The sequence below is a fragment of the Podarcis pityusensis genome (assembly GCF_964106645.2).
Source record: "Podarcis pityusensis genome assembly, chromosome: 7".
NCBI lineage: Eukaryota > Metazoa > Chordata > Lepidosauria > Squamata > Lacertidae > Podarcis > Podarcis pityusensis.
The window spans coordinates 62,377,213-62,405,042 of record NC_138031.1 but is presented as its reverse complement, the minus strand read 5'-3'; the positions used below and the strand labels follow the sequence as shown (position 1 = coordinate 62,405,042).

The window sequence follows — 27,830 nt, the reverse complement described above, 5'->3', positions numbered from 1 at the left end:
TGTCATCATAGTCACATGACTCCGTCCACTCTGATGTGTCACATTCCACTCCGAGTGTTCTAAGTGGTGCAAGGGGTCTTCACGAGGCTCCCCACTTTAGAACTTGGCCCTCCAACTTGTAACAGGATATGGCTTTGTAAGAATGTGTGCATTAGGCAAAATTTGGATGAAAAGAAATCCACAAGCCTGACATAGGAATGTGGAGAACTGAGCTTCAGGTTGGAAAAATGAGAAACCTGAGAAAATCCAAAATTGACAGGTTAACCAATCCCTTGCCTCTCCCCACCTGATGAAGCTGGGATCTAGTAGTTGAACCAAATACACCTGCATTAAATTAGGTTCGTCTCAGTAAAGGGAATGGAACACGTTCTTTCTTATTTAGTTGCATTATCCACTGATAACCCTCACCTGTGTTTCTTGACCTATTTTACTCGTATCTCTGTTACTTGACCTGTTTTATTATTTATACATGTGGTACTTAACCTGTGTGGCTCCTACCTGGCCCTTACCATCCTAGGGCTTCGTATTGCGCTTCTCCTTTAATGAAAGCAGGAGACTCCCTCCCCCTTGGGCCTCTTAAAGGGTCAGGGCATGCCATAAAGTGCTAAGTCTACTTGAAGGGAATCCTAACAGAAGAGTGATTCTAAAAGTCATCTAAGACTGTTTTGCTTGCTTTTGGGGTGTATTTACCAGCATGTCAATGTTGACAGAACATTAAGTGTCCCATCCCTTTGCCATATAATTGGGGGAATGGGCCATAGCAGGATTGTGTGCTCCCTCACCAGAAGTGCTGTTTCAACATTTTGGGGACGATACAAAGAGATTTCAGGCTATGGGTCAAGATTCACAGCAAAGTTAAAAGGCCTGTTCGGAAGTTCAGCCGGCAGGAATGGGTGATAAGCTTTCTCTGCTGCCATACCTAGATTATGGATTGCCTTGGCCTGGGGGAGTCAGGTGTCCCTTCCCGACACCTTTCCTTATGAAGCTGGAGACCTTCTAAATCTCACAGATTTTTGGCCTGCTGGATTTAGATCTAGGGTTTTTTGTCTGATTATCCTGGTGAGGCTTTGAAATTGGATTACAATACTAAAAAAAGTGTGTGTTTTAATCAAAGCATATTTTTGTTTTAAGACTGTGGATACCATTTATAAAAAGACAGATCCGTGCATGTTTGCAGGTGGCTTGGAACCTGTTTAGGAAAGTAAAGCAAAAATAATTGTTGTTGCCTGGTCTTCATTGGTGGAATAACAAGCTTATTTGGTTAGATTTCTCTCTCCTAAATAAATGCAAGGCCAGATGAACAAAATGGAACAGGAACATTCCGGCTCATATCAAAACTCCACCCACGTATCCTCAACATACTGCCTAACAGCTAGGAATGGACCCAAGCCTTGAAATGAGATCTTGCATCAAATTCCAGCCTTCCACAAGGCAGGTTCAGCTTGAGCAATACTTCAACAGATCATGGGCAGAATGAAGTACTGCAGCAGTAGGGTTGGGTGCATAGGCAGACAGACAGAAGTAAGCTTTTACACCACAATCCTAACCATGTCTACTCAGAAGTAGCGGTAATTCCTGCTTAATTAAAAGGGTCTTCCTCCTAGGGAAGTGGGGTTAAGATTGCAGCCTTGGAATATGTTTAAATAAATACATCTTGCGGGGGGGGGTAGAGAGAGAAGAGAAATAATTTGATCCCCGAAGCACATATTGTAGGAGTCTCCTGGGTTGGTTTGCATGTAATACTAACACTAATGCACAGTTTGACATTGCATGAATAAGCCTTAAGGTTGTGTACTACTTCCTCCACCCTCTCATTTCTTCTTCTTAGTTAACTCTTGACCATTTCATCATGCAGGGAGAGAATGCATATAAAGGGGGGTGGGGGTGGCGGCATTGCAATGGTAGGCTCTGTTCTCAGTCCAGTTGGAGCCTCAAGCTCAAAAGGGAGCCTCAGATTTAGACGCTTGCTATCTTTTTGACATTTGAGCAGCTTAGCAACTTGTTTTTGTGCACACTGGGCCAAATTTGAGCAATTAAGAGATGTGATTTGGTAAAAGACTATCATTAAGGCCTAAAAGTCTTATTGATTTAAATGAGGCGTTTAGCGCGTCAGTTTCCAAAGGCAAAGCTAAGGAGAGACAAGACAGTTCAGAGACGGAGGACGAGCTTTGCATTTGGAAAGTCTCTGCTTCAGTGTCCAGCATTTCCAGTTAAAAGCAGGAGCACTGCTTAGGGCGGCACTGCCAAGCTAGCCTCCTGGCTGCAGCATAACTTCTGTTTACCAGGGCAGTACAGAAGTAGGTAGACCAATAGAAAGGGTAGAGTTGTTCAGATACACTGCCAATCCACTGCTCTTGCCAGTGTGCTCCAGTCGTCCCAGTCTCACTGTGACCATCCCAGTAAGCAATGTGATGCCATCTCTGGGGTACCATCCAGCCCTGCCAGTTGTCCCTTGTTGTCAGAAATATTCCTGCCATGGAACTTGGAGATCTACCACTAGTCACAATAGGCTATACTGAGCTTGATAGTCTGATTTACTATGAGACAATTGAATACAGTGAGCAGAAATGCATCAAAAATGCACATTAACTAGCCTAACAAATAATGCTTATATGTGACTTAATGCCTTGACCCCACCACAAAACACTGGTCCCAACAAATAATGTGTTTTAGATTTTACTAAAAAAAAAAGATGAGAAAGAGAATTCCCTCCTAAGAAAGAGAATTGCAACATGATGGGCACCTCATCAAAAACTCCTCTTTTAGTGCACTTTCTCTTCAGGCTTGGTGAATGGATAGCACCATCAAGAGGGTCGTTCTGTTGGAGCATGGCCTCTTGGATATCTAAGGCCACCTGGCTGCTATGCAGTCTAGAACAGAGTGGCAGCATACAGCTCCCACCGGTGTTGCAAACAGCAGTGGTCAGGGGGGGCAGTGGTGCTTGCCTGACTTCCCATCACCTTAGGTTGTTGCCGCATACCAGGAGGGATAGGGGAAAGTGTGAGACGGCAGTGGGGTCAGTGTGGTGCAAGCACACCAGCTAAGCCAATCTGCTGCTTCCACCAGTACGTTTGCACCATGCTGACCTCGCCACCTCCTTGAACTTCCTGGTATGTTGCAGCAATGCAGATGATAGGTCAGCTAAGTGACACCATTATGCCCTGCCAACAGATGCATGCTACTGATTGCCAAAGGAACAAAGAGTATAGTCTCACCGGTGTATAGCATTTGGTTTAAGCAGACTGGATATAAGAGGTGGACAAAGCCACTCAGAGCAAACAATATGGGTAGTGCAATTGAGCAAATCTTTTATTGCTAGCGGTTTCATTATTTTGTGTGTTCCTTCTCTGCTTCGTTGCCTTTTGTGATTATGATCTTTAATCAGTAGGCAGTTAACACCTTAGCAAAGACCAGTGATGTGCTGCAGTTTCTTGGCATTCTAAGAACTTTAAAAAGAAGCGGCCCCGACACTCCTGGCTTCATGTTAAAATAATTCTGAACAAATTTTACTTTGTTAAAATTAAACATCTATATACATTTGCCTTCCGGTTGCTGAAGTTTAAGGTGTCCCAGAGCCACATCTTCATGCTTCCTAGAAAACTTGAATGGATAAGAGTTTGGGACTGCAAACAATACCCCTTAAAGTAAAGCATGCTATCATGTAAACAGGGGTTCCCCTATAAGGCCGTTAAGCCGTATGCATCACTGCATGTGGTGCAGGTAACTGGAGGCTACAGTTCACCTCGGTAGCCATTTCTAAATCACACACGCACCCTGGAATATTTTTTAAAGTAATTGTTTAATTAGCATTACTGTAACGCTTATTTATCAAAGAGCAACTGGCCTTTGTGAAAGAAGGTTTTTTCAAAAGAAAGGCCTTGAGAGGTCATTCAAAAACAACCTTTCTCTCCTCCTTTCTGCTGGTGTCAGCTTTTTTTCCCCTGTCCCATCATGCAGTAGGAGAGAAACAGGCACTGACAGCCACAATCTTCCTTCACAAATTTAATCTGAAATAAGAGCAAGTGGGTGTGCTCGCATGATGGCGTTGTTGGGATTTAGCAGAGAGGAGTTCATGGAGGAGTAGAGTCTTAGCAAGCTCCTATAGGTGAGAGAACGGTGGGTAACATGACCTTGAGCCTCCTTTATCCATCTTGGCCCTGTCCCCCTTGTCTTTTCCAAGGCAACAGGGTCATTAAAAGTGAAATCCAGGGTGTCTGTTTTGCCCCCTTCTCTCCTGGGATGCAAATCAGCTTTCAAAAGTTCCCGAAACTCCTTTTAGAGACAGTATGGCTTTTATGTTGCTGGGAATCACAAGTTCAGCAGAGCTTACTCCCTCATAGTTTGAATGGCTGACGGTGCATAGTTTTGTCATTATTCAAATGCTATCTATAGCTTTTACTTTCAGCAGTAACAGTTTTCAAACTAGGCACGCAAAGCCTAGGTGTCAGTTTAAGTAAAGTTGAGGGTGGAAATAATTCTCAGAAGTGTGGTAGTTGCCATGTAAGTGCAAGAGAAGGAAAGGGGGGGGTTAAAACCAGTGTTTCAGTGTTGTCCTCCATATTAAAGCTGCCTTATGACATTCAGTCTATACAGTACTTTTTTCTGGAGGGACGCGGGCGGACGCATACCCCTAAACATTTTGAGAATCTAAGTTTGGCCTCATTGCGGGGCAGTATTTCAATATGGGTAGGAAAATGAGAGTTCCTCTAAAGATATATTTTTTTTAGAAAAAAAGCAAAGCACTGAGACTATATATCTAGCACTTCTCTCTTGCTTCCAATAGATTTTATGTTGGAATTTAAATTAAAATACTCCTCAAGAGGCTTCTTGAGATTTTTGTTGTGATTTTTTCAAGTGGGTATGATTTGTCCACCTTTGTCAGAGGTACGTTTGGTAGGATCACTGGATGGAAAGTCACCCTGACTGTGGCTGCACCCAGGACATGGAACTCTGCCATGAAAAATCCATTTGTGGGTCTTCTTTCATCACCTCCTAAGGACACTTTGGCAAGCATTTGTTAATCTGTCTGGTTGATGACTTCTGCTCTGTCTGCTTGCAGCAGGGTTTCTTTTTCTAAAAAAATATTTTATTGATTATTGTTTTTCTTAGAGAAGGGCTATAGCCCTATGATAGAACAGCTGCTTTGCATGCAGAATGCCTCAGCATCTGCAGGCAAGGCTAGGAATGAAATCCTACAGAGCTCTGTCCATCTTGAGCAAGATGGACTAGTGGTCTGACTCAGCACAAGACAGTCTCTTATGTTTTTAAATTGTATAGCATTAGCTGCCTTGGGCATTCACAGATGGAAAGGCAGGATATAAATTGATGAAAATAAATAAGCTAGCTATTTAAGCATTCCCCGTGGTGGCACAGTGGGTCAGTGCATCTGGATGTTAACCAGAAGGTTGGTGGTTTAAGCCCACCCAAGAATGGCTGTGGGCAGGATTCCTGCATTGCAGGGAGTCAGACTGGATGGTCTTTGGGGTCCCTTCCATCTCTACAATTCTATGATTCTATTATTTTCCCAACCGTGCCTTGTCGCACTCAGGGTGCTTGCATTCTTGAATATAGAATATTCAGGTAACATTTGCTTCAATATAAATCCATCATGATGGCGATTCTGCTTTTGAAGGTAGTGGCATCCTTAAGTATAATTGATACAGCTATAGGAATCAGAGTGATGTGATTCAGGCAATTTGAATGCATTTCCCATAAGTAATTTGTGTAGATTTTATTTCAGAGGTTTTTGTGGAAATAATGGGAGGAGGCTTGTTGAAGGCTTTTGTGAATTGCATACCAAGGGGAAACTCCTTAATCATGGGCAGGGCTGACTTCAGGAGTATATGAGCTCTTTCTGCCCCATCCCTCCAATCACAGTGAGTGACAGGCAGCCCCAGCTTCTATCTCCTCCTCTTCCCATTCTGTTCTATAAAAGTCCACTTTCAGTGAATGGGCAGTGGGTGGGACTGCTCCACACGCAGCTGGGAAGGAAGAAAAAATGGTAGCAGTGCACCCAGAAGAAGTGGAAGCAGCATTGTGGCAGTGGAGGAGGTGGAACAGCAGTGAAGAGGTAGCAACATAATACCACAGAATTGTAGAATTGGAAGAGTCCCTGACAGTCATCTAGTCCAACTCCCTGAAATGCAGGAATCTTTTGCCCACGACCTTGAGAGTCTTACGGTCTAGACACTGAGCTAGGCCAGGCATAGGCAAACTCAGCCCTCCAGATGTTTTGGGACTACCAAATCCCACCATCCCTGACCACTGGTCCTGTTAACTAAGGATGATGGGAGTTGTAGTCCCAAAACATCTGGAGGGCCGAGTTTGCCTTTGACTGAGCTAGGCTGTTGGAAACAGCCCGACTCTGCCCTTGAGATAGGGTAGGTGGAATGAAAGTATTATCGCAAAGGGTCCATGTGTTCCATGTTTGTGTCTTCCCTACTTTTGTGAAGAAAGGGTTGTTGGGATCGTCATCCGTGGATTTCACAGTGGGCAGAGCTGATACAGTTCTTGACTTGCTCCAGATTTCCTTCACCACAGGTCTAGCTTACAAAGTGTTTGAAAGAGGTTACCAGTGTATTGCCACCAGATGAGTGGTTTTTAGGTGAGGTCTTTATGGAGAGCGATGTCCTCGGGAAAGGCTCTGAAGAGCAAAAGCAATCAATTAATTTAAGTATCAAAGCCATTAAACCAATTGCACAGAGAAATCCATTAGCTGGATCAAATGGCAAAAAAGGGGGCACTAATTAATAAGCAAAGTATAGTATAAATTAAATAGTGCTGACAGTTCGGTAAAGGCGTTAAAAATGTGTGAGCAGCTTAAATGGGGAACTGCAAAGTCCAGTGGAAGTATTCTGTGCAATCCAGCAAAGTTAAACATTTGCTCTGGAAGACTTGGAGGAGCTGAGACTTGAGTCAGGATTGTGGAGAGAGGAATTCATTTCTGCTCAGCAATGAAACTTAAACTGTGGCCTTGAACAATCGCTGGGTTGTATTCAACTACGTTGTAGTCAGACTAGACCCACTGAAACCAATAGCCTCTAGTTAGTCATGTTTACTACTTCTATTGTGAATGGGACTAACACTGAATACCACCTTTTCTTGCTGTCCTGCCTTGCAGGGCTATTGTGAGGATAAAACAGCAGACACTCCCTTCCCCCAGTGTGGAACAACAGCAGAATACAGTGGTACCTTGAGTTACATACGCTTCAGGTTACATATGCTTCAGGTTACACACTCCGCTAACCCAGAAATATTGCTTCAGGTTAAGAACTTTGCTTCAGGATAAGAACAGAAATCGGGCTTTGGCAGCGCGGCAGCAGCAGGAGGTCCCATTAGCTAAAGTGGTGCTTTAGGTTAAGAACAGTTTCAGGTTAAGAACGGACCTCCAGAACGAATTAAGTACTTAACCTGAGGTACCACTGTAAATGAGGTGTTGGGCAGTGCAAAGTTTCACCCACCATGAACTTTTTTGAGGATGACTCGGTGGGCAAACTTTGTTTGGAGCCCACAGTTGCAGTCAGGAAGGCTCAGATTGCACTTGTGCAAAATCTTAAAATACACATACAGCCTAGTAAGAAACACTCAGTTCCTCCATCCAAAAGCTGGCAGTTTTAGCCAACTTGGTTGTTTTCTGGACTTCCTGTGGTCTTTTGTATTGCTCTCCAATTTGGGGGCAGGTGAAGTTGATGCTGAACAGTGCAGGTCCTTGATTTCCCCTTATGGAAAGGAGTGATGAAAACAACCATGGAGCCTGCTTTATTAGAACACACTATTCCATGTTGCTGTGATTCGATTGTGGCTTCCCAGAATGTAACCCCCCCCCCACAACAGCCTGAGCCCAGTTTGAATTATATAATTGTGCTACTTTGAGTCATGTGACTGGCTGAGTAATTCCCTGCAGAAGGAGACAAACTGCATATTAAAAAGCAGAACAAATTGTATTTAAAACTTATTTTTTTTCCCCACCCCAAAGAAAGTAGCATGCTGTTTCCATGCAGATGCATCTGAAGGAGACAGATGCTGCAGCAGCCACATGGAGGTTTGATTTATAGTAGAAAGCCTTGGAATTGGACAGGGAAAGGGCAAGTGCGTAAGGTGAATAGGCTGGACCTGTGGTTTCTCTCCCCGCCCCCCCTTCACAATCACGCGCTGCTTCTGAAACTGGTTGCATCTAATTTTGTACAAAATGAATTGCTCCTTGGAGACCTCTGCCAGGAGCTAGGAATCGTTGCCTGGTGGAGGTAAGTACAGCAATCTCATTCCTCTCAGCTTCCACACTTGCCATGCGTTATTACTTTTTTCATTCTTTCTGGTGACTGAGAAAGCCGGGGGGGGCGGGGAGGGAGAGAAAGGGGGTAGCAGCTGGCATGTCTGGAAACCACAAGGGTTCTGTGAAAGGGACTTCTTTCATTTATAGGGTATATCGGAATGGGGAGAGGCACAAGTTGAAAATCAAACATCATCGCCCTTTTGCGTTGTTTCTCGGTGCCTTTTGAGGCTGCTAATTAGATTTGTTTTGCTCAGGCTTCTCTGTGAGTTAGCTGGTGAAGAATTGCCGCTTGCCATCTTCCCTCTCCTGCTCACCATCAGCTGAATCCAAAAAAGAAGGGGCTGGACTGGCAGCACTGCAAGTCTGGTTGTGTAGTGTATGCATGTGCTTTCAGAGCACGGCACTTAAAGGGACTGTTGCTCAGTTTCAGAAGGCACAGCTGTTGCTTGGAGAGACAGAGAATGTGAAAGAAGCTTTGTGGTCTTTCAAATCAGGTAGGCGAGATGATAAAATACTCATTTCCATTGCTATCGAGTTGAATTTTCCCTCTCCCTCTGCCGCTCAAAACCACCTCCTGGTTCTTTATCCATTTTGTTTGAATTTACAAGATCTTTCCGTCTGATTGCATAGATCAGCCACAGTTGTCCATGACAGCTATTGCCTGTGCCTGCCCCCAAACGCAGCATGTATGAATGAATGGAGGGCAGGAACAGTTCTGGCAACCAGGATTTGCAGACCAGGAAATGGAATTCTGACCCAAACTGAGGTGTGCAGTAAATGATGGATCCTAGCATACATGATGCTCTGGAAAACAGAGTTATTTAGAGGACACATCAAAACGGGGGTGGGGGTGGGAATGTGTAGCCTCTATGTACCAAAAAAATCACAGGAAAAGAAATCAATATTGTGTTACTAGTGGTGCCATTGATACACACTGCTTTCTCTTCAGGTATAAATCTTTTGCCTATGGTACCATTGATGGTATTGGTGGTAGATGAGAGGGCTTTGCTGCAACATGATTCACTTTAAAAAATGTACTGCAGTGACTGGCTAGTATGTGAGAGAGATTTGGAGTGGAGTTCAATTACCTCAGCCATGAGATCAGCCTTTAAGCTCACTGTGCTATCTTGCATAAGACTTCCACACTCTCACTCTCTGCCTACCTTAACCTCCGCAGGGTTGTTGTGAAAATAAAATGGGAGAGTAGAGCCCAAGTTCCTTGGAGGAAGTTTGAGATAAAAATGTAATAAATAAATAGTATTCTAAGAGTGTGGTGGAAGTGTCTGAAAATAAAAGGGGGGGTCTCCAGAAACAAGCAGGATTCTTGTTAGAGGAGTCCGAGTCCAGTTTTAACTTCTATGCATTACACTCAGGATGAGTACAGTGGAAATAAAGGCAGCTTCCTACATGTCAGGACTGAGCTGTCACCTATCTGAGGGTGGCACCCTCTACCTAGGGAAGCTGGCAGGTAGGATGGGGCCTAGGAGGAAACTGGTGCCAGGGTGGGTAAGCAGAACCTCAGAACCAGAATTGGCCCTCCAGGACTCTCTCTCTCTCCTTCTGGCCCTCAGGATTCTCCCCGCGCCACTCCAAGCGCTTACTTTGAGTTCTTTTGCCTGGCTGCAATGTGCCCTTGAAGTGTGATCCTACCTACTGCATGACTGAGTGGGCAGCTAAGTGTAAAGACGTGAGTGCAGAAACCTCTGGCTTTGGTGTGGCTGTAAGCTGATTGTTCAGAGCTCGGAAGGCTATTGGTTGCTTCACCCACTTTTGCCAGCACTGACAGGCAGTCCCTGAGAGTTTCCCCATGAAGGAAAGCGGTCCTCAGGCTGGGGGTTGAGGGAGGAATTCCCACTCTCCTTGGCCTAGGGGAACCTGAAACAACAAGGTGCTGGAACTAGACTGGGAATAGGGAGCACAGAGATTTAGGCAGAAACAAATCCTTGTGGGACTCTCTCTCTCTCTCCTTCTGGCAAGTAAAAGAGGGGTGAGTGAGTGGGATGTTTGTCAGTTCGAGAAGGTCCAGAGAAGAGGGAAGACTCTTTACTTTTATAACAGGAGTGGTGGGTGTTGAGGGAAGCTGAAGAGGCATTATCTACCTTCTTCCTTCCTAAGGATTTGTTTGGGCTGTTTGTCCTGCTGCCTTTACCTGCTGACTGGCACCTCAACCCTAAATACATCCTTTCAGGAAGTAGGTCTCTGTGATCCCAAAAAAATTCTGTTCAAAGTCGGCTTTCTTGCGGGAAAAGGAATAAATCAGCTTATATCCAAGCACTTTTGACTTAACTGGGTTGGGGATCAGGGTATAATGAAGCAGAATAGCTTTCTCCCTTCAGTTTGAGCAACAGCACCGCACATGCAAGGAGCTCTTTCTAATCAAACACACAGAGACACAGCTTACACTGGTCTCCCAACCAGATTGCTGATCAAGTCCTCACCCACATAGTTTTCATAATGCTACAGCATCTTGTGTTTGCTGGGTCCAGTGGTGCCAACTTGAATAAAATATTGGGGGCGGGGGGTTAAGCCCCACCTGCACCACACAATCAATCACATGACATGGTGCGTGCGCACACCATTTGAATGGCAATGCCCATCACCTTTAGGGGGCCCCAGCACCCTCAAATGCTTTATTGCGTGGGGCCAAAGTCCCCTCAGCCCCTAGGAGTTGGCTCCTATGGCTGGGTTGCAACTTCTAGCTTTGAACAGCAGCAGCTGGTGAAGCAACTCACTGGGAAGAACTGCCAGCCACGTTTGTGGAGAGGGGAAAGCTTGCCTTTACCACAAATGGCCAGGCAGTGGCAGCTCAGTCGGGCTGGAGAGGCGCTCTCAGTCAAGGAGCCTGTCCAAGACGTCAGCCTGAAGCAGAGCCCAAATGGTGCCCCCTACTTGCACTAGGACCAACATTTTTAAAAGTTTAAGGGGACCCCTGACCAGTCGTGACCGACTCTGGGGTTGCGGCGCTCATCTCACTTTATTGGCCGAGGGAGCTGGCATACAGCTTCTGGGTCATGTGGCCAGCATGACTAAGCCGCTTCTGGTGAACCAGAGCAGCGCACGGAAACGCCGTTTACCTTCCCGCCGGAGCAGTACCTATTTATCTATTTGTACTTTGACGTGCTTTCGAACTGCTAGGTTGGCAGGAGCAGGGACCGAGCAACGGGAGCTCACCCCGTTGAAGGGATTCGAACCACCGACCTTCTGATCAGCAAGTCCTCGGCTCTGTGGTTTAACCCACAGCGCCACCCAATTCCTTGATTCATCTATCCTCCCATTGTGGTGCTGTCTCAAGCAGGTTGCTTCCTCCTGCTGCATGGCAGTGCTGACCTTGCTCAGTAAGAACCAGACAAATCTCTTGGCTGCTGTTCGGCTAGCATCTTCCAGTGCAGCCTGCTGATGTCAGTGCAAATCATTATGTGCTGATTCATTTGCTTTTACATCTGGATCATTGACAAACCATGGTTAGAGCTATAACTTGGCCTCGAGAGGCTGTTGACATCACGGGCATGGGAGTGATGGAACTTCTGAAGCTCACTCCTGGGCAGGTGGGAAACAAAAGCAGTTCTAAACTTGAACTTGCCTGTTCTATGTTTGGAAGCACCAATCACACTATGGGTTCATTTTGCATTATGTCTGCATCCATTCAGAGTCACTTTTTGAGCATGTGGGCTGGACAACGAACAGCTTTAAGAGCCCTGATCACCTGTCCATGAGGGGGGACTGGAGTCATTCTACCACACCCCTAGTAAAAAAATGGCAGTGCCAGTTATCTGATTAGGTCATCAGCTCAGTGAAGGCACAATTTGTTTTCATTGCAGTTAATCTCATTGCATTCTACAGAATTACAAAACAAAGGGCAAAGACACACCTGACCCTGCCCTTAATGTTTTCTTCTTCATGGTTTTTTTGTTTTTTGATTTATTAAAAACTTTGGAAAGAACTGACATGATTTGGGGGCATGCCAGGCTGCCAGTGTTTTTCTGTTTTACCAGAAATCATCCCCCGCCCCTTTGGAACGCAATTCTATATAATTTCCCAAAATACGGTAGCTAAATTCAGCTCATTAGTCTACTGTGCAGAGCAGCCAAAGTCCAGCACTGCACAATGAAGAGCACGACATAATTCACATTGTGGCTTTCAGAGACTGTTCTTGTTGAACCACTTCTGCTGCTGGCTTTAGCTAGAAGGCTGCAAGCAAAGAATTGGGCTCAAGGAGCTAAAGCACCTATTTTTTAATATATATTTTAAGTAGTACATTCTTTTCCATTTCTTGTTACAAAACCCTAACCTCTGCCTGTTTCTGCTAAGTCAACAGCTTAATGTTAGTTGGCTGTAACAGGGCAGGGCTGAGATGCAAGCTTCTTCTCATCACTTTCTCTCTCTTTCCCCCTGCCCCTAACACTGGCCACCTCCCCTTTCCTACCAACCAGGTGGTCTTCTCTTTAGAACAGGGATAGGCAACCTCTGGCCCTCCAAATGTAGCAGACGACAAGCTCCCAACATTCCTGACCATTGGCCATGATGACTGGGGCTGATGGGAATTGAGTGTCAAACTTTTCAACAGTGGAACAGATACCCTTGGAAGAGGGTAGACTCTCCTTCCTTGGAGGTTCATAAGAGGTTGGGTGGCCATCTGTCATGGATGCTTTAGTTGAGATTCCTGCATTGCAGGGGGGTTGGACTAGATGACCCTTGGGTCCCTTTCAGCTCCATGATTCTATGATAAACAACATCTGAAGGGCTGCAGTTCCCCTACCTTTGATTTAGAAGGCATAGAGTGATCTGTTAAGGAGCACCCCTTTGAAGGCTTACATACACACAGTGTTGTTATTCTAGAAAAAGAGGTGCTGGAACTCACCATGAATGCCTCCCTCGTTCTCTTAGAATGGCAATGGCGCCCACCTGAGAGGTGCCAGAACTGAGTTCCGGCAAGTTCCAGCCAAAAAAGAGCCCTGCATACGCAGTATACATCTAAAGCACTTTTCTCCCCCCAAAATAATGGGAACTGTAGTTTATCCCCACAGCACCCTTAACAAACTACAGTTCCCAGGATTCAGGTGGGGGGGCTTTAAATGCATGGTGTGTACATAGCCATAGTTTCACTCAGGGATGCTTTGCAAATTCCTACACAAATGCTACTTTACTGTGAATTAGTCACATTTTTGGACACCATTTGGGGCAGGAATGTGAATGAATATGAGAGTTTCATGCTGCGTGAGTAGAGTTGATGCTTTAAGATCCATGTATTGTTTGCCACATGTTTCTCAGTATAAATATGATAATGGGAGAAGTAGGCCCGCCTCAGCGCCAATGTGTATCATCCCACAATAGTCCAGAGCTTCTTCCTCTCAGCACAATCTAATGCCGCTCTATAACATAATGATCTAGGAAGGGGAAACATAGGCAAGGTGAGAGATGTCGTTACGTCCCAAGTAAACACCGCCTTCCCACCTGGCTGTGCAGTGTTAACTATGGGCTGGAAACATATCATTAATCTGACCCATCTGGTTCCTTCATAAACATGTTTCCAGAGTGGCATGAGGCCAAACATAGGGAAGCGGGTGTCGATAGCTGCAAATTGGCTGCTGAAGCAGATCTAGCAACAACAGTACACAAGGTGAGGAAGAGTTGTTTGTTGAAGGCCATCCATAGTTTGGAGCTTCACTCTCTATGAAAGTCTGCTGCTTTCATATTGTCTAAATATTCTGTTTTGAAGACCTGCAGGACACCTTAAGGTTTTCCCCATCGAAACACGACTTCATTTCAACATGACAGCCACTGGATATGGGCTACCTCAGCGTGTAAAATGCTGAAACTGTTGCTTAAGCCCATGTGAAGCAGAACCACTCATATCTTCATGATTCTCTGTTCTTTCGAAGGATGTGGTACACCGTTAAAGGCAGCTTTTGATTTGGAGGTATCAAATGTGCAGGCTTGTGTTTTGTCTTCCCATCATAACAGGGGTGTCTTTTCTTTCGTTCTCTATTCCAGAGAATAAGTTCTGCATACTTTTGAGATGCCTTCATAATTAATGGCAATGGTCTATTTGCTTTTGACTGATATACAGACAACCTGTAGGTCAGAATCAAACTGTTCTCTGGGTAAGGTCAAAAACAACTCATCACTTTCTTAACATCAGTGATTAACATACAATTCAATTTTTTTCTACACAGTGGTTGGACAATATCCAGTATTTATTTTTCCATCCCTCTCCTAAATCCAAAAAGCCCCCCTCACACAAACACATTTAAAAATATATGGGATGTTAATCAGTCAAATACCTGGTTGAAGAGGAATGTTCTCGCATGACACCTAAAGGTGTGTAATGAAGGTGCCACCCGTATTCCACAATTGTGTTGCTTACCCTCCAGACCTCTCATGGAGGAGGCACATAAAGAAGGGCCTCAGATTATGATAGCAGCATCCAGGTAGGTTCATATGGAGAGAGGCGGTCCTTGAGATACTGTGGTCCTGAGCTGTTGGAAGCATTATAGGTCAAAACCAGCACTTTGAATTGGGCCTGAAAACTAATTGGCAGCTAGTGCAGCTGGGCCGGGATCGGTGTAATATGCTCAAACCGTCTTGCCCCAGTGAGCAACCTGGCTGCTGAATTCTGCACCAGCTGAAGTTTCTGAACCTCCTTCTGTGTAAAAGGGATTCAATATGAAACCACTCTGAAAATGGCAGCTCTCCTAACAATTCTCAGTACCTTAACAAACTACAGTTCCCATGATCCTTTGGGGGAGGCACAGCTGTTTAAAGTACTGTTTTAAATGTGTAGTGCACATGTGACCTAATACTACCTACAGTGTTACAGCTGTGCTAAATATCAGCAAGGAGGAAAACACATCCAGAGCTGGGTGAGTCAAGCTCTTATTATTTCAAAGGAGAAATGGAATTGTAAAAAAGGCCACTACATTTAAAGTGAAATTGTTTTAATACTGCCTGCGAAATGAAGAAATAGATTGATTCCCCACCCCTCATTGCAAGGCACTATGCATTTTGAAAACCTGGGTAGGTTATTGCATAAATGGTGTTCACTGTAAATATAAGCACTGCTTATAGAATGCTAATACATTCAGGTTCATATCTGATAGCTTCAAATAATGAAAGAGCAATAATATTTTGAAATATGATGTGGTTAATTGCTGGTTGAAAGGAAGGCAATTCCGACTAGTATTTTTGTATGGAAGTGAATTATATGTAAAAACAGAGTATATACTATAGAGTCTGTGTCCTTGCCATACATATACAGAGCCCTTATAAGAGAGGCATTCAGTGAGCAAATGTTGAAGTCAATAAAACCAAATTCTTGGTGTGTACTGTAACATCTCCCTCTGTCATGTTGAACTGGTTGTGGCCAGGTTTGTAGCTGCTTTGGAGCTTCCAAACCCCTCTCCCTCCCTCTTTGCTTAGCTTTCCACAAGGCAGGGGTGTTATTTAAAGCTGTCGCTTTGCCTTTCACCCTGCTGTTGAATGTGATGTTATTGCATGTGTTCAGGATCTGTGTCTCACAAATGTCGGAATGAAAAGGCCAATTAGAGTGAATTAGACCACAGTGTTCTGCTTTTAAAAATGACTTGTCAGTACACTATTCTGCAAATTTCTTTTAGCTTCCTGTTGCAGACAATCATACTGTCGGTTAGCCTTACTTGTGGGAACTTGGCCCTCCTCAGAGAAATGCCAGGTCCATTTCCTGAATTTTCAGCTTCTGTTGTGACAACAGCAATAGAACAGAAAAAGGTCTCTACCCTTTTTTCTTATGATGAGCAAGCCCCTGGAACCAGTGAGACTTATTTCTGAGTAAACATGCATAGGATTGGGCTGTTGGACTGCTCTGCTTCACTTTTTAAAAAAGTACAGTGGTACCTCGGGTTTCATACGCTTCAGGTTACATACACTTCAGGTTACAGACTCTGCTAACCCAGAAATAGTGCTTCAGGTTAAGAACTTTGCTTCAGGATGAGAACAGAAATTGTGCTCTGGCGGCGTGGCAGCAGCAGGAGGCCCCATTAGCTTAAGTGGTTCTTCAGGTTAAGAACAGTTTCAGGTTAAGTACAGACCTCCGGAACGAATAAAGTACTTAACCTGAGGTACCACTGTATTGCATTTAATTTTTTGCCTTTCCTCTAGGCCTTCTCATTCCCAGTCCAAAATCTAACCCTACACTACACAGGTTATGACTTATGCATTTCTTTTTTCTTTTTTTAAAGGCTCTTGAAGTCTTATCATAATAGAATTTCAATATGAAAATCACTTCGGTTGGCCCTGCTAGGGTAAACTTAGGCCTCCCCACCCTGCTCAAGAGCTTTATAGCATTTATTTTAAAAAAATTAGAACCTGATTGCAGTTCTGTTGTTCAGAAAGTATAAATAACATCTTCCATGCAAGTGGTAAGTTTTCATACCCCTTCCGCTTTCTAATGTGATGAAGAGTTCTGGGGATATTTTGTGACATTTTGGCTGGCCTAATAAAGATACTGCCTTAAAATGGATTTTTCTTATGGACTGACATGACTATCATTTACTTTTTGTACAATCTCTTTCTCTAACCATACATAAAAGAAATGGGGGGGGGGGTTGAAATTCAGTTTGAAAAAATAGTGATTGGTCCGTCAAGCATTAATACTGCTGCTCAGCCTCTATTCATGTCAAATATATTTGTTCTGAGCTCATCCAGGGATGTATACAGATTGCAGCAGCAGTGCTTAGCAGTTTGTCTCTTTAGACCTTAAATTCTCTTTATTTACTTATTTAGAATAACATTAGTTTGGATGGGGGTGGAGAGAGAGCGTGAGCAGAGCCAGGCTGAAAGAAGGAATTAATCACAACCGGTTGACATCCATTAGAAAGCAAGTTCTTTTGAAATCTCTATTCAATTACATGTTCTATAAAAGGGTAACTTTCAGTCTCACAAAACCCCAGAGGTTAGATGTGATGAGGCATGCAGCGAAGGGAAAGAGAACAAGCAAACCTCATCTACAAGCTTGTGCAACGGTGTTATTATTTAACATACGGCAATACGTTGCTTTGACTTCTTTTTTTAACTATAGCTTATTTATTAAATGTGCCACTTTTAAGTTTGTGTCCAAAAAGCACTTGCCTTTTGTTTCTCTGTGTTATGCATTGTGTGGGTGTCCCTTCTTTCTTAAAATACACAGGCAGGGACTGTACCCTCTGTGCCATGCTGACAGCAGCTGTATACTTTATAATTGCCAAATCAGTTGAGAAAGGCAGGCAACTAATTACAGCTGATGTTGGAGGGATAGAGCAGTGGCTTCTGTGAACCAGAAGTTCAGGGGCATCCTGAGTTGGGCTATAGTTGTAGCTTCTGAAAATCACTGCCTCCCTCAATGTGGCAGGCAGCAGCATTACAGGAGAAGGAAGGTTTGGGTGAAATATGAAAGATCCAGGTTGAAGTTGCTGCTCTACCAAACCATGCCAACGGCTTTGAAAAGTTAGTGGTGCCACTGATGTGAGGCACATTAGGCCATTGTATGACTCAGCTGTGGGGGACAACAACTTGAGAGAAGCCAAAAAACGACACAGGAGACTGGGAGAATTAAAAGGGTCGGCATGGGTAGGGAAGAGCAAATATCCATGGGCACTACTTAGTCCAGTGGAGCCCATTTGAACTGGCCATGTGAGCAGCCACTGTCTGTGTGTGATGTGCAAATCTTGCTAAGAACCATTTCACCCTCATAGGACATACTGTAAGTAGGCAGCAGCGTTGCAAGGGCAAAGGGCATATGCAGCAATGTGTTTATCTGCTACATGTATAACATTCATACAAGGAGCTCAGGATGGCTGTGTGTGCCAGTCTCCTATTCACATAACGGCAAGGTCCAGGCCTACTTAGCTGCAGAGAAGGAGCTACAACAGTGTTACAAATTGATGCACATCTTAATTTCCAGTTGGCTTATCAAGGGAAGGCATTAGTCTTGCATTTTGGTGAGCGTCGTGATCATCTCAAGGGCTAAAACAAGCTACTATCAGCTTTCCTATGCTATTAATCCCTGATGGGATCTGACATTTCTTAATTGAGGTTCCTAGAAAAATGATTAGTTGGATTTTAAGAAGGCCAAGGCATTGGCATTCCCCTTTGAAACGCACAACCATGTACCAGCTTCTTCTGTGTCATGCATGCACCTCTTATTTTCAGCTGTGCAGAATAAAATGGTGTACGGACATCTGCGTGGATCTGTGTCCAACTGATAACATCACAAGTATTTAGCTCATTCTGTGATGATGTGTTTGCAGGCCTCTACATGCAGTTCTTCATGGTGTGAAGCCAAACAGGATCTGATCTTTTAAAAAAAAAAAAAAAAACTTATTCAAACTAGTTTGGTGAACTAGAGAAGTAGCCGAGTTGGGGGGAGGTGAAGAGAGAGAGAGAGAGAATGTTAAACTATGATATAATGCAAGCATACTGCAGCCTACGTGAGATTGAGCATCATTTACATTCATGTCAATTTATTTGTAGCACATGTTATTCCAAAAGCTTGCCTAAAGGGAGAGTGTAGTTAAAATTTAAAGCCTTTGCAGGTGTTAACATTCAACCCACTAAACCACCTAGCTTTGGGCAGCAAACACCAAAGAAAATAAATAGGCATTCAGGAAATGTGTGTGCTTCACCTAATATCCACAGACTTCTCCCCATCATATATGGAACTCTTTCTCCTATCAGCCACATTCTTCAAGACCAACATCCTGGAATCTGTGTCCATTAGAAAAAAGAAACAGCACATATTGAGAGGCGTTCTTGAGGCTTTCTGCAGATAACTTGTTAAATTATTTAATGCAGTGGTGAAGTTAGGTAATTTTAGACTCTGGACTTACTACTTCCCCCACCCCCTCCCCTCGCCCAACCCTGATCTTTAGATAGTGAATTTGCCTACTTCTGAATGTGGTAAACCAGCCCTTCTGCACTGGGGAGACCCTTCTGCTCACTCTTCTGAGTGGGGCCCCCCTGAAATTCCACTCCAGAGTCCAGCCCTGATGGTACCGCTAATTTAATTAGAATATCTAGTATATTGCTGCTCAAGATCAGTTTTGAAAAACCTGTTGTTGTACCTGCAGCATTTAGTATTCTTCAGTGTGGTGCTGTGACTGCATTTGTTGGTTCATGACGGGGCCTTTTCAGTGGCAGTTCCTCATTTGTGAAATGCTTTCTCTGGTGAGGTGCATCTGTCCCCCTCATTATTGAGCTTCAGGAGGAATTTAAAAACAGCTGGGTTTACCCAGGCAGTTGTTGGCTGAAAGACAATTTCTGGCAACCCTAAGATCACTGTTTTTATTTATTTTTTAAAATCACTTTTAAACTATTTTTAGATTTTTTTAAAAAAATGTTTTAATATTGATATGTTTGCCACACTGGGCTCCTTTGGGAGGAAAGGAGGAACATAAATAGAATAAATAATGATAACCTAATTTATCCTTTAAAAAACCCCTCAGAAATCTCTGTGGCCAGCCAGGGATCTGAACTTCCTGAGCTACACCACAATGCCATATATCGGCGAAACAGACAGACACTGGGTAAAATTTGCCCACCCTTTAATTTTGAAAGGAACTGAAAGTGAAAACGTCAGCCAAAAATTTGCAGAGAAGAAAAGGAAAAAAGCATTCGTCTTACAATGATCCAGATGTTTTGCTTAGAATAAGCTTCATTGACCTGGAAGTGCATCAACATTCTCATTGAAGCATGGTTAATGCTTTTGATAGGGTTTGTTTCAGGATGTTTGGTTTGAATTCCAATGCCTTTCACGTTGCCTGCAGAGTCATGCGGAGAGAGCATTTAAAGATGAGGATGTTGTATAATTTTAAGCATACATTTATATGTATAAAGCATGTCATGTGCAGCTGTTTCCCCTCCCCAGCTGTGAGATCAATATTCTTCAAACAGTTATATGGCAAACCTACTTTCCCCCACATTCTGGTAACTTCAGTTTAGTAAAAATCTGAGCATATCCTCTATATCAGAAGCGAGTAATCTCCTCCCCTTCCCCGCCATAAGAGATACAGTGGTACCTCGGGTTAAGTACTTAATTCGTTCCAGAGGTCTGTTCTTAACCTGAAACTGTTCTTAACCTGAAGCACCACTTTAGCTAATGGGGCCTCCTGCTGCCGCCGCGCCGCCAGAGCCCGATTTCTGTTCTCATCCTGAAGCAAAGTTCTTAACCCGAGGTATTATTTCTGGGTTAGCGGAGTCTGTAACCTGAAGCGTATGTAACCTGAAGCATATGTAACCCGAGGTACCACTGTACATGCAACTGTGGGGGGCGCAGCATGGCAGTAGGCAAGACCATTCACACATGCACAGCCACACTCATTCACATGCACTTTCTGTTTGCTGTCGGGGTACCTGTATACTGAGCATTAATTCATGATTTGCATGCATTCTGATTTGTTTGTGGGAAGGTTGTACGATATCAGATCAAGCAATTGTTTCCCTTCACTTTCCAGTGCATTTTCCTGTCACTTTCCTTACTGCAAAAAGTCCAACGTTTTGGAAGTGTGCTTATTGTGCGAGAGTGCCAGATCCACTTTTAACTAAGCAACCTGAATTTGCCAGTATATGCCTGAATCCCACCTGCAAAATAACAGTCTGGACTACCCTCTCTCTCTCTTACACTACCTTTCCCTCCCTTCTTTCCCTCTATCCTTTCCCCTTCTGCCCCTCCTTAAGTTTTTTCTCAAAAAACCTTTTATTTCAACAACCCCCACTCTTCCGCCATCGCCAAATGAAATGAAGTAGCACTATTTTTTTCTGCTTGGCACCCTGAAAGCAAGGCAGGCATTGCAAGCATGAAATAGATGGAATAAAACAGTTTTCCCTTGCTAATATGAAGCAGAGCAAGTAAAGTAACCAGTTTTTCTGTCGCCATTCTCTTCCCTTCCCCTCCTTAAAATTCATACCATAGAGAGGTGAAAGCGCTATGCCTAGAAAAGCACATTGATTTTTTTTTTTCCTGTTGCAAGCATTGAATTTCCTCTTTCAACTCTTGAGATCCGCACTGACCCTGGAAAAGCACATAGAGTTGAAGGGAAAAAATGGGAAAGAGTGTTGCTTGCAGCAGCTTCAACTCTGCTTGTGCAGGCATGGCTCTTTCCCACTTCTGCCTTCATCTCTATAAAACTTTCCAAGCTGAGTGCCCATCTCAACCTCAAAGTCCAGTTTTTGGCAGGGAGTGGGGTTTGGGAGAGATCCCAGAGGGCCACATGCAGCCCACAGACCATGGGTTGCCCTCCTCTATGTTCTATACTCAAAACATTGTATTGAACTAAATTCAGCTCAGTGTAGACCCATTGAAATTAACATAGCTAAGGTAGTCGAGTCCACAGATTTTATTAGGATTACTCTGAGAAGAACTTGGTTGAATACAATCCAGTGAATGTTCAACCCACCTGAGCAGCCAAACAGGTCACTGGGTCACAGCTTTACCCATTAGGATGAGATGCGTTGTATTTCTATTTAAAGTATAGTAACTATTTCTAAATTTACCTGTGTTCATTCAAAATTGCATATGTAACTTTTATGCAAATCTGATTCCATTTTGTCCTTTTTTTACAGTGATGTATTTTCTCTTTTCTAATGATGTGTAGGTGCTCACCTAACATGCATTCATGAAAGGTGAGACTGCAACCCTATAGCTGATTATCTGGGGGATAAAAGCTTTACTGAGCTAGGTTGTACTTACTTCTAGGTAGACAGGTACAGGATTGCACTGTAAGTTAGGAGCAGGGAAGAAATAGCAGGCTGTGGACATTATGTTTTGCAGGACCTAAATGTTCTCCAAAGAGGAAACATGTGTATCAGCATCTCATCCTACCCTCCACCAAGGTTCCTCAACCTTTGTCACCAAAGTCTCTTCACATACATTTTCATGCTGTGCAAAAGAGCTTGCATTTGTTCAGAGGGGGAGTGAGTTTCCAGAGAATATATTAATTATACTGTCAAAAATGTCTTTCCTTTATTTCTGTGCTTTGCATTCTAGCCAACCAAAGGTCACAAATAGAAACAGCATTCTATTCATAGAGTAGAAACTGACTTGTCTATTATTATTTTTTATATTCCTGCTAATTTGAGGGGGATATTTAGTGCTACTTGATTGACAACTGGTGCTAAGTCAAGCAGAGTGTAGGCAGATTCTGTGAAAGGCTCCACTCCCTTCTGCAGAGCTTCCTCCACAGCAGCCTCTCTGCTTCCAGATTGCCCCAGTTGGGAGACATTCTCTCATGTTGGGGACAGGTTCAGAGGCACCACTTTTTTTTCAGCCGGAACTCACTGGAACTCAATTCTGCCTCCTCTCAGGTGGGCGCCATTGCCACTCTAAGAGAATGAGGGAGGCATTCGTGGTGAGTTCCGGTACCTCTTTTTCTAGAAAAATAACACTGTTCAGAGGGGCAATCTGTTCACTAGATTTGTGGTTGTTTTGCTTTTTCCTCCTTTTAGGGACATGATTACTTTACAGTCCAGTCCAGACTGAAATGTATTCATTTGAATTTATTTCAAACCCCACAGAACATAGCCATCTACTCATACTTTCTTTTGCAAATTTATTTATTATTTATCATAATAATAATATGATAATATTATCAATGTCCACACCTGACGCTGTGAAAACTTGTATGGTGTGATCCCTGCCACCCGTAAGCCTTGTGGCCTCCTTGTAAGCCCACCCGTAAGCCCACCCGTAAGCCCACCCACTCCTTGTAAGCCCACCCACTCCTTGTAAGCCCACTCCTTGTAAGCCCACCCGTAAGCCTGCCACCCGTAAGCCTTGTGGCCTCCTTCGGCACACAGGAAAACAAATGTCCCTCCCATTTGTAAGACATTGTGTTCTTGCAGTTGCATGTTCTTATTTATGCTCATATGGGCTTATATTCACCACAACACAATAATATATATGCATTGTTAAGCAAGTTTATTCTCTCTTCCCTCCACCCCTGCCATTTGTTGGCTTAATATGACCTCAGCAGCCATTACTGTACACCAAATGCCCCCAAATCTGTATGATGTTTCCCCCCCTCTTTACATGCATAACAGATGTTTGCCCCAATGGACCATTCTGTTTATTTTTCATACATACCCCTACCATTCCCCACACATTCATTCCCCATGCTTCACACTTCCTGAATCAAATATACTCCATCCCCCTCCAGCGTTAATAATTATTTCATGTGGTAATGGTATTTTCCAAGCTTTCATGTTGTTTTTAATGAACCGTCTTCAGTTTCTTCTTCGGGAAATACAGGGTATAACATTTTTTAAATATAATAGCACATTCGCTGCCTAGAAAGTTAAGTCCTGTCAATTGAATTGCAAGCATACAAGATGCTAGATGTTGCACTGAGTAATGTGAAAGTTAGCAGCTTCAATGCAGTTTTCTGTCGCCATCCATTTCCTATGAGCAAATCTGATGAGTCAATTGGGGTGGGGGACAATTAAACACCTGATTAAGTTATTGTTCAGGGGTTTTGCTTCCTGAATTGGTGTCCCCCGCCCCCCACCAAAAAAACCCCCCTCATCTTTGGTTGGATGTGCATCTGTCAGTTGGTCTTTGGAATTCTTAATACATATGCAGATTGCAGTTTTTAATTAAAGCTGGAGGAGAGGAGTTGTATAGTTGCATAAATCTGCTTTTTCTGCTGTCACAATGCAACCTGATTTTTTTTTTAGTGCTCCAGTAACTTCTGCTGAAAAATGAACTCCATTTACTCAATATTGTGACTCATATTTTTTTTTAAAAAAAACTTTCTTATCCCAGTATATGATAATGGAACGTTCCTCTGTTGTTTGTATTCAGCAATGCCAGTTTTCCCTTGGCCTTTGCACATTCTTGTCTCTTCTTGCATCCTCTGTGGCCTATCTTTTAAAACACACAAATGGCTATTTCTGTCCAGTGTTTCACAACGATGCCCATTGATAGTGGCTGGCAGGGCCTGGTGACATTGGGGCAAGCTCTTCAAAAATGGGAATCCTCTCTCCCTGGCTAATGATGCCCAGGGGTCACCAGGAAGAGCAGACTCTCTGAATGCCTTGCCGACTCCTAATCTCGGGATGAATGCCCTCTTTTTGTTCCCATCACCCCTTTTTGCAAAGTGCAGCTGACCCCAAGAGCTGCAGTATCTCCCTTGGATACTTATAGTCTAGGCTGGATCTCCCCGCCACCAGTGGCCATCACAAAGTGACCTAAGCCATGTCCAATCTTTTGTCTGTCACTTTGCTGTCTACCTCACTCAGAGAAATGTTGTCCTCCCACACCGCTTAAGTGGGGTGGCTCCCTCTGCTAAAGCTGGTGCTTAAGCAATGAGACCACAGGGGAGAACAGAAAGGAATTGAAAAATGTGGCTTTAGTGCCCAGGCACACTTTCCCTTAAGTCCATACCTTTTTGCCTCATTTTCAATTTGGTCCAGGGCTGGGTGTTCCCACTTGCGATTTTTGCCTTGGATTTTACTTGAGGAAAAGACCCCTGAAACCCTGTGTTTTCCCTTTTATTCTTCCTATAACCAATAGTCCACTTTTCATGTGGTCATCAACTCTGCGTACCCATGGCAGAGAGTCAGAATCAGAAATCAGAAAGCAAGCTAATCAGAAAACCAGATAACCAGAAAGCAAATAAATCAGAAAATCATTTGACAAAAGGAGCCAGGACCCTTCCAACACACATGCTTTGCACATACAGTATTTCATTTGATCACAATTTTTATATGAGCACTAAACAGGGAAAGGTAAATAAAATAAAATTTAAGCATGCCTGGAAAACTGAAAAAAATCATCCTGCAGGGGTAGGCAGGGAAAGGAAGTGGGAGCTCCCAGGGGGGAAAAATGCAAATTCCTGTACAGGAGGAATTTTAGGACCAGTTCAGAAGAGGGACAATTTTTTTATTTGGGTTTTCCACAGATTGCTGTTTCTTCAAATTCAGCAAAAAATAGCAGGTTGGGGGGGCACCTCTTAGACCCATGATAATAGATCAACACAAAATACTAGAAATCGCAGGACAAAGAAAACACGAGACTGCTACGTGGGTCGAAGAGTGCAGCGCAGTGTTTGCCTTCTGCTTGTGCCCCATAGAGGGGAATTGAGAAGGAGGGCTCTTGTGGCTTGCCAGTGAGTGTGTGTGGCATTTGTTTTGCAAGGTGAGATGAGGTGACACAGGTATGGTTGGAGAATAGCATCCTGCAGCTCCAATCATTCTGATTGGTTAAGGCAGAGGGGTCACATAGGTCACTCAAGGCTCGGCTACGCTTCCCTCCTCTCTCTCTCTCTCTCTCTCTCTCACTCTCTGCCTCTTCCCCCATCCTGTCCTCTCTCTCCCCCTCCCTCCCCCTTTTAATCCTTGTGTGTGATGGGGGTGTGAGAGGGAGAGTTGTGTGTGTGTGTGTGTGTGTGTGTGTGTGTGGCAGAGAGAGGCTAAGGCGAAAGTGAGCGGATGGCGGACTCCACACACACCAAGCAGCCTGGGATGCTCTCCTTTTCATCCCTTTCCGGCCGCAGGGATGGCTCCTCTCCAGACCAGAGTGAGGAGAAGCCTAAAAAAAGAGCTTTCTATCTGGTGAGGATGAAGCCACTGAAAGAACCTATTACGAACAACAACAACGTGTCTTTTGTGATACACTGTCACATAGGCAAGGAGATCAAGCACATATGCAGCAACTGCAGTCGCGGAGAGGAAGCCCGTGACGGTGAGTGCTCTGATCTTTAGTCTGTATTATATGAGACAGAGAGAGCGAGAGAGAGAGCATGTTTTTCCTGGTGGTGATTGTGTATATGCATAGGTGCCTGACTCCCAATTACTGGCTGCTAGTAAGCTTGCTACTTAAGGGACTCTGGGAGGAGGGAGAAAGTAGAGGCAGGGAATAAGATGGGTTTGGCAGCTATTTGGCATGCCAAGCAGAGGGGAAAGCAAAACGGTCCTTGTTTCTTTTACCTTCATTTGCCTTAGCCCAGCAGCACCCACAGAGCAGAGTCCTCTCTCCTTATAGCTGCAACAGAAACGGCTCCGTGAATTGCTTGCTTTTCCATCATCATCATAATGGCTTGCTTAAACTAGTCTTTTTCATCTGGGCTACAGCAACTCCCCACCCCCTCCTTCTATCAACATGCCGCAGTCAGAGTTTACTTGACTTAATTATTGGAATTTGGGAGAGGGCTTTTGGTGGGATCAGTCTCGTGTGATTTCCCCCCCTGCGTTGTGTCGCTACCTCCAAACGCAAACACATATACTGGGATGTGTGCAGAGTTCTTGGATGGAATCTTACTGGAATTAGTGTGCCACCTTTTGTATCAGACGGTTGCCAACTGCTCTCCCCACTCTCCTTTGACACTACTGAGTGTAACATTCAAAGAGGGGTGCATTCAGATAGAGTCCAATAGGGGTTTTATACAGGTAAGCAGATCTGTTCTGTGTGTATCTCTGTAAAGAACAAACGAAATGTTTTTGAATGAGCAATGAGAGCGTCTTAGGATTTTGCCAGAGTCAGCAACTTAAAGAGGCAGAAAGCTACAAGAAGCCATAAAATCCAGCCCAAACAAAAACATCTTTGGGGATGTTGCCAGCCATATCTTCTTGCCAGGGGATTTGCTATGGGATTTTTTTCCTTTTTTTTTTTTTTGGTCATGATGTTTCATGTTTTATTTAAAATACAAATGCGCTTGAGTTAGAAGCAGCTGAGTTGGGTAAGCTAGCAGAGATTGTTTCCTGAAGGTCAGTGAAAGGTTTTTGATTTGGAAATGTGAGTAGGGGGGAAAAACCCACCTAACTCTCAGAGCTGTTTGTTATCTGCAGTTGTCACCAGTTTAGTTCACCTTTTTTTAAATGTTTGGGATGAATTTTACATTGTTAAAAAGTAAATTTATTCATTCTGTTTGGATGAATCAAATATTATCTGGATCCTGGCAGTTCCTTGTCACCCAAAGCAGGGCAGTTGCAATGAAATAGTTGTGATGGTTTGTTTCCCTCCCACCCCTAAATGTATTTCATAAATGCAGATATGCTAGCATAATTACTTTCTTTATATTAACTTACATGGTTCAGTTTTGTGGGGGGCAATAGAGAGAGAGAGTGATCTAAATTTTTCTTTCAATTTCACTACTGTACCAAAGATGAGCACTTGGCCTTTCAGTATATTTTGCTCTGATTTCCGCCCCCTCCCCTTCTGCTTATTATTGATGACAGCAGAGACCACTGGAAATGGAACCTGAGGATTTGCCAGGCAGGAGCAGCAAGTGCCTTAAAACCTTAGCATGATTCATTTATCCCTCCTAAAGCAGGCTAAACCACTGATTTGAAATATACGCTGACTGTTTTAATTAAATCTGCCTCAAAATGTATTGCATCAGCCCCATTTATTATCACCATCCCTGGACTCAGATTTCTAGAAGCTAGTGTAAGAGGGCAAGTGGAGCTATTCTTACTTTAATGTATGTGAACATGCATGCCTTTAAAATATAGTCTCTGGTTCCAAACACATTTCAACAAGCTTTACAGAGGGACAATAACCTGACCTTTTTGATGTCAGTCAGTAGAGCTTTTACTTGGCAATAGAATATTCAGT

At 43.7% G+C, this 27,830-nt stretch overlaps 1 protein-coding gene across 9 annotated transcripts in view; it reads left to right on the top strand.

Moving 5' to 3' along the window:
* The window catches only part of PHACTR1 (phosphatase and actin regulator 1), a 258,294-nt gene that overhangs the window by 107,764 nt on the left and 122,700 nt on the right, over nucleotides 1–27,830 (top strand). The window contains exon 1 of one of the 9 annotated variants that reach the window (XM_081014825.1): nucleotides 7,978–8,243. The exons of 4 other annotated variants lie outside the window; for them this stretch is intronic. Coding sequence is in view for 3 of the 5 variants with exons in the window: in XM_081014819.1 (XP_080870945.1) it covers nucleotides 25,706–25,958 (253 nt within the window). In the remaining 2 variants the exon portion in view is untranslated. Of the gene's footprint in view, nucleotides 1–7,977; nucleotides 8,244–8,543; nucleotides 8,767–25,574; nucleotides 25,959–26,491; nucleotides 26,663–27,830 lie in introns of those variants that run through there. 4 more of the 9 variants (XM_081014822.1, XM_081014819.1, XM_081014823.1 and 1 more) reach the window with 4 other exon arrangements.